The sequence below is a fragment of the Macaca fascicularis genome, chromosome 3, assembly GCF_037993035.2.
Source record: "Macaca fascicularis isolate 582-1 chromosome 3, T2T-MFA8v1.1".
Classification (NCBI taxonomy): Eukaryota; Metazoa; Chordata; class Mammalia; order Primates; family Cercopithecidae; genus Macaca; species Macaca fascicularis.
In genome coordinates, this window is record NC_088377.1 from 98953701 (window position 1) to 98961113 (window position 7413).

Below are 7413 nucleotides of genomic sequence, written 5' to 3' on the forward strand. Positions count from 1 at the left end.
AGGAAGGAAGGAAGGAAGGAAGGAAGGAAGGAAGGAAATAGAGAAAAATATTCAAAATCAATCTCTCTGTGTGTTAGTACCCCACATCTGGGTACAAAACTCTGGTCCTGGGCTTGTGCTGCTTGATCCTGTAGCAGTCTACATTTTGTTGCCCTATACCCTTGGAGAGTTGAGAAAAATGCCTGTCATGTTTCAAACTGATTTCAGATGATGAGGGGACTGTGAAAAGGGGAGTCAATAGAATTTCCACTTGCTAAGATACAGGCACCAACAGGATGACCACAAAACAACAACACTCGAGCCTTAATTGGGACTTTTGGTTTTTATGGTCTTACAACAGAGTCAAAATTATATTTAAATTTTCCGTGGCTCATTTTTATGAGTGAAATATGAGCATTTACCCAGCGAAAGAAAGAAGTAGGCAGACAGGCAGACATCGGACACGTTTTAAAAAATCTATAAAATTCCATGGCCCCAGAAGCAAAAATCATTTTCAATTAAATTAATACCAAAATGAGTTATAGATATGAACTTTGGTATGTGGTAGTTGTTGTAAAATGAGAAACTACATTATAGAAATGGTGATAATACACTTCTCATACTCTGCATATTCATCTATAAGTCAGAATGTATTTCTGTTTGGAGTATTGGTGTTAACATGCTTTCTTAGCAGAAGAGTAGAACAGCCCTTATGGTGTATGTTATGAATGCATATTAACAGCACAGGCATTTGCATATCTAGAACTATAGTAGAAAATGCATAACAAAATTTCTTTTGAAACATTATTGTACAAACATACTTAATTCTTGCTAAATCTTGACATAACAACTTTTTATTTCCCCCCCCCTTTTTTTGAAAAAAACGAAAAGCTAAAGCATCCAAACAATAGATTAGCAGTCAGAAAACCTGAACACTAATTCTGTTCTTCCACCCCATCAGCACCAAAGGTTTTTCTTTCATGTTCAAAGGCAGGAATAGCACAGCCTCAAATGTTTTTATCAATAAATTGTTTCTCACTTTTCTGCAAATGCCAAGATAAAATATAAAATCCACCCTTTCAATGAAGTACATTCATGATAATTTTCTATTGGCGTGTCATGTCATCTATTCCTTGGATTTTGATTTTCATGTTTGTGATGACTTTAATACAATGCAGCTTTTGGAGACTTTGCAAGTTTAGAATATGGTGCAATATACAAAATTGAAGACAGCACTGGCTGCTTTGTGGCTCATGACTCTGATACTTATGCTCCTTTACATTTAAAAATTAAACCATATGTGAGACCAACAAAATTCTGCAACTAGCCTTCCTATAGAAACTCACTATGCTAATATAAAAACTGTGTGTACTTCTTGAATTAAAAGCCATATGAAACATACTCAATGCACCCATTACCAAGTGATATATTCTTAAACAACAAATTTTAGAGTGACTATGGTATATCTGGTTTTTTGAAAAACAAGAGCTAGGCCAGCCTACCTATTTTAACTTAGGAGTTTATAGTCTGACTCTTATTTTAATTTGCATTTTTTACTGGGCCATTAAGAGAGAAAAATGATCTGCTTTTACATATTTTCTACTTTTTGCCGACTTCCCCATCTTTTCTAGAACTGTCCAGGAAAAGTCGAGCAACTTTTTGAAGAAGGTGGAAATTAGTTGGGTATGACAGGAGCAAAATTGAATTTAGTGTGAGGCCCTTGGTGCCAATTTGGATCCAAAGTGCATTAAAGCAGCAGAATTCTAAACCCTTCAAAACTGGGATTTATAAGGGGAATGCTAACACAGATTCAACAGTTACAGCTCTGCCAGGGATTACTTTAATACCAAAAGCATACTCTCTCACTTTATAGAAAGAGATTACTCAGTTGTCAAACAACAAAGGTTGTGTTTATTTGTTTATTTTAAAACTTTTATTTATTTATTTATTTGTAAGCTCACTTTTTACTTTACTGGCAGGCAATCCTGAAATCAAATGTCCTTTATAGGGGTGGGGGCACGGGAGAAGAGAAAAGGGGAGGAAGGTGGAGTTTGTCTCTGGCCCCAGAGTTCGTTTTATCTATAAGGCTTTGCCAGCTTTGCTTAACTGTTTCCACCCTGCTTTTGTTAAAAAGAAATCAAAAGTGTGGAGTGGGGAAAAAAATAAATCTGAAATACATTTGATCGGGAAAAACAACTGGACACTGATAAAAGAACAAGAAGATATTTAAATTGATGTTAGTCTAGAGAAAAATGCGAGGACAAGATTTTTAAGAGAAAGAAAAAAATCTGAAAGTTAAAAAAAAAAAAAGAAACAAAAACAGGAAAGCTAATCTTTGATTAAAATACTCAGCAGAATGTCAGAGAGAGGAAGACAAAAACCTAAGTGATAAATTTTATGTTTATTGTGTCTGAAATGAAATGAGAAGGAACAAGCAAGTTAATGCTGGGAAGAGATAAGGGACAATAAAAGAGTGAAGTTAGTGACTTTCCGCAGAGGACAAAGTATGTAGTTTGAAATCCTTAACAATGGACTTGCAGTGTCTCTGCAAAAGTTGGTGAAAGATACCAGCAAGTGTAGGAAGGGGAGTATCTGAGGATGTCTTTCACAGACCCCAGATGGAGAAGCTGTTCTTTTATTCCAAATCCCTAAGAAGCACAGAAGTCTTACATGTTAATAAGAGAACACACAGACACACACTCATAAGTTACATGCTGTGAAACAAAACAAGAAAATGAAACCTTTGTTGACCCCTGTTCACTTACACGAATCTTAGTTTGGTTAAACATCTTAAGAACAGTTTCCAGCTCCTTTTCATGGCTTTCTTTCCCTGGGTACCCAGGTGCACAAATGGGATGGTGATCTTTACAAAACAACATCATCAACAACAACAAAAACCTCTTGCTCACACAAAAGCCCACCTTGTAAATGAATGGAATATTAACGACCACCTAATACTTGCACCGTTGGCAGGGCGAAACTGAACACTAACACAGCTATTTCTACAGATTGCCAGTGAAACCGAAGCAGCTCGAGGAGAAATGCACCTACTGTACGTGAAATGCTGGTGCAGATTTTTTCCTATCAGTCTAACCTTCTGTGTTGATGCATGAATGCTGGTACCCACTTACAGGGATGCCAGATGATCAGTGCAGAATGAAGGTCCCAAGAGAGAGGATCACATGGCTCTCTCTGCCCTGTGACGTCACTAGCAGATGGCATGGGTACCAGCTCTGGCAGTTGGCATCAATGTCACTTTTTAGAGATCAATGAGATAGTGCAGATATACACAGATCTAGAGACTCCAGGAGACGATGCGACACTCAGCCTGAAAAGATTTGGAAGACCCAAAATGAAAACTGATTATTGAATGAAATTAAAACCTAAGGTAATATAAATAAAGATATACTTCAATTGATGCTGGCTTTGCATGCAAGTATTTAAAGATACAGTGTCACTGTCTTATAGTATTTATATGCTCTTTGCCATCTATAACTTCTTATCATATTTCATTCTTATGATGTAATTATCACATACTTTCACTGCTATTATGTAACACTGCAAGTATGTGGACATTACTAAGAGTTTGTGTATGTGTTCGTGTGTATATGTGTGTGTTGAGGGGGCTGGAGATTGTTAAACTGAAAAGTCTCTGCTTTAATGTGCCTATTTGTTTGAAGACTTTAGATGAAAATACTTGCTGCTTCACCAAACAAAAACCAAAATGCATTTGAAACACAAATTATTTTCCCCTTTCATTTGGGATTCTGAACACACGTGCACAATTGCAGTCAGAATCCTTGGACCGTTCCTGTCAGATATTAGCTAGAGGGAGACTTGTATGGCTCGTAGAACAAAAACACTACGAGAGTGGTTTTTGTCCAGGATGATTTGAACAGCAGTAATCAGACAATTCTATTCGGAAAAAATTTAAATGTAAATAAAATCAGTCTCAATATTTTTTTTAATTAAAAGAAATTGCCAGTGATTTTTATGCTTTAAATTTATTTATAGAGTTTATTCCAAATTAGCCTAATCCCCTTTTCTTTTTGAAGCCTGGGAAAATAGTGCTGTTTTACATAATTCTTTACTGATCAGAAAAAATCAGTTTAAAAATTGACTCTGATTATAATCTTTTCTTTAAATTTGTATATTCCCACACCCACTTATCTAAATTCACAGTTGTGTGATACAGCAAATAAAGTTAAGGTTTTGTTTGTTTGTTTGTTTGTCTGTTTTTAAAAAAGAACACAAATTTGTTAGCTAATGGAGAGATAGTACTTTCCATTTTAAAAACTGGTTTATCTTCTCATTTTGTGCTCAGGGGAATTGGAATTAATGAAATTCTGCATTGAAATTTCATATTTTGCATTTGTTTGAATTCCACAATCTTTTTTGGGGGGTACTAAAATCCAGTTTAAAGGCAAAGAGAAATGGAGATGGTGGTGATCACAATAATTATATGTTTCATTTTTATTTTCTTTTGATAATTTGCTCATATAAATTAATCCTATTGAATGCATCAATGTCTTCATAATTACTTACCTTCACAAACTCAAAATTATATTTAATGTTAAAAAATCAGCCCAGAATCAATCTTTTCCACGTGTTTTTGTAGTCTTATGATTAAATAATTAAATATGTTTTAAGTGTATAAACTTTAAAAATGAAAACTCTTTAAATATTGTGCTGGCATTTTTTCAGGTAATTTAAGATTAGAGAACCATGTTAACACTACCGTTTGATGAGTCTGTTGTAATGCCAGAATCCCAGATGTGCAGAAAGTTTTCTAGAGAATGCGAGGACCAGAAGCAAATTAAGAAACCAGAAAGCTTTTCCAAACAGATTGTCCTTCGAGGAAAAAGCATCAAAAGGGCCCCTGGAGAAGAAACCGAGAAAGAAGAAGAGGAGGAAGACAGGGAAGAAGAAGACGAAAATGGGTTGCCTAGAAGGAGGGGTCTCAGGAAAAAAAAGACAACCAAGCTGCGATTGGAAAGGGTCAAGTTCAGGAGACAGGAAGCGAACGCGCGCGAGAGGAACAGGATGCATGGCCTCAACGACGCTCTGGACAACTTAAGAAAAGTGGTCCCCTGCTATTCTAAAACCCAGAAACTGTCCAAAATAGAGACTTTACGACTGGCCAAAAACTACATCTGGGCACTTTCTGAAATTCTGAGAATCGGCAAGAGACCAGATCTGCTCACATTCGTCCAAAACTTATGCAAAGGTCTTTCCCAGCCAACTACAAACTTGGTGGCAGGCTGCTTGCAGCTCAACGCCAGGAGTTTCCTGATGGGTCAGGGTGGGGAGGCTGCGCACCACACAAGGTCACCCTACTCTACCTTCTACCCACCCTACCACAGCCCTGAGCTCACCACTCCCCCAGGGCATGGGACTCTTGATAATTCCAAGTCCATGAAACCCTACAATTATTGCAGTGCGTATGAATCCTTCTATGAAAGTACTTCCCCTGAGTGTGCCAGTCCCCAGTTTGAAGGTCCCTTAAGTCCTCCCCCAATTAACTATAATGGGATATTTTCCCTGAAGCAAGAAGAAACCTTGGACTATGGCAAAAATTACAATTACGGCATGCATTACTGTGCAGTGCCACCCAGGGGTCCCCTTGGGCAGGGTGCCATGTTCAGGTTGCCCACCGACAGCCACTTCCCTTACGACTTACATCTGCGCAGCCAATCTCTCACCATGCAAGATGAATTAAATGCAGTTTTTCATAATTAATGAGGAAAATGAAAATAAACAGTGGTCATTCACCTTCCCCGTCTAATTAAGACAAAGCAGATGCTTGTGGGCTGAGTAATTGGCACAACTCTATCTAAGGTGTTTACTAGTTTCTGAAGTGTGTTTCAACTATTGTGAGAATTTTCTATGTAATAATAAATCTCTTTTCGTATGAGAACTTCTTTTCCTTTCCTTTTGTCTGTAAAGCACTGTGATTCTGTTTCTACTGGAAAGATTTTTTCCTTTTTAATTTTATTTTAAACTTACTTAATTTGTTTGAACAAGGTGTCTAAGAATATACTGTTGAATAAAGACATGCACACAGCATAATTCAATGTCTATTTTGGTTGTACAGTAATTATAAAATGCATGTTATGAAAATCAGATGAATAAAATGATGTGTTTATAATTATTAGGAATTATATATTATGTATCTTTTAAAAATTGAAATTTTAAAATATTGAGAATATCACTAAGCTGACAATGATATTGGGAGATGCATTTGCAACAATATAAAAAGCTATGCAATTTTCTTTTTATTAAGGATGAATCTAAATGAATTCAATTGGTAACTATTCCTCTTTAAGTATTTGCAGATGGGGCAACATGATATTTGGGTAGCCGATGTCATAATTTGGGGACAATTATCTCAATCATCAAGAAAAAATTTCAGCACTTGTTTTGTATTATTCAGAAATTAACTGTACAGGTTTGTTATCACAATGTATAATTGTGTTTTTCCAACCCACATTTTTAAGGCAATTAAACATAGATATTTCCACTCGTAAAGGACATCTATTAGCTGTGATATTTTTGCATGCTACTTATTATTTCCTGGTACACAGCTGCTTTCTGTCTCCAATACTCCCCACTCCTCATTTCAGAAATATTTCTGGATTACAAAACCGTAGGAGCTAAAACAAATTTCTTAAACAAAATGGCCAAAGCGCTTACAAGAATTGTTTTTTTCAAGTGTCTTAAATGAAAGAAGAGAAGCCCATGAGGGTTAAACATCCTGGGGAAACAATGATAAATCCTGGTAACCTTCAGCTCGAGCCTAAAATCAGTGGCAAATTTCCAGCAAACACCAGAGTGGATGTTAAAAATGGAAGGTTTTACTCTGCGCCGTTTAAATGTCTGGCCGATCAGAGGCTAAATTCTGTGTGATTAAAAGTTTCCTTATAGAAGGCCACCAAAAACTTACTTTTAATAGCGCCTGGGGAGCTAAACCTCTTAAACAGGATTGAGCCTCTTCTACAATCGTGGGCGGGGTGGCAATGACCTTGCCAAGATGCCCTCTGGTGCAGTTTTGCCTCAGGGGGAGGAGCGGGGACAGCTGCGCAGACCGATGAGGGCAGGAGAAAGTGGGTACAGTGGTGGCAGGACGGGGCAGGTCTTGGGTGGGCCTGGCCAACGCTGCCCCTCGGGGGCCATGTCTGTACCGCCAGAGCCGGCGCAGGCCCGGCAGGGCCTGGCGGGCGGCGCGGGGAGAGGTTGCTGGCGGCGTCGCGTCCCTCGGTGGCCGCCATGGCACAGGCTGCAAGCCCGTGTCCCGCCCGCAGTGGGCGCCCTGGGGGCTGGGGGCGGGATACGGGCTTGCAGCGAACCCGGGCCGCGGCGCCCACACTGACCTGGCCTGCCCAGGAAAGGGGCCGGGTGGCATGGAGAGCGGCGAGCGCACCGCAGCGCGCGGGC

The 7413-nt window shown here is 38.6% G+C and overlaps 1 protein-coding gene across 1 annotated transcript; it reads left to right on the forward strand.

Annotated features, from left to right (window-relative positions):
* Positions 1-3233: 3233 nt before the first annotated feature.
* Positions 3234-6507, forward strand: NEUROD6 (neuronal differentiation 6). The gene is made up of 2 exons (XM_045388990.3): positions 3234-3367; positions 4684-6507. Exon 2 carries the CDS (start codon positions 4705-4707, stop codon positions 5716-5718), a length of 1014 nt encoding a protein of 337 aa, XP_045244925.1. The 5' UTR covers positions 3234-3367; positions 4684-4704; the 3' UTR covers positions 5719-6507.
* The last annotated feature ends 906 nt before the right edge of the window (positions 6508-7413 follow it).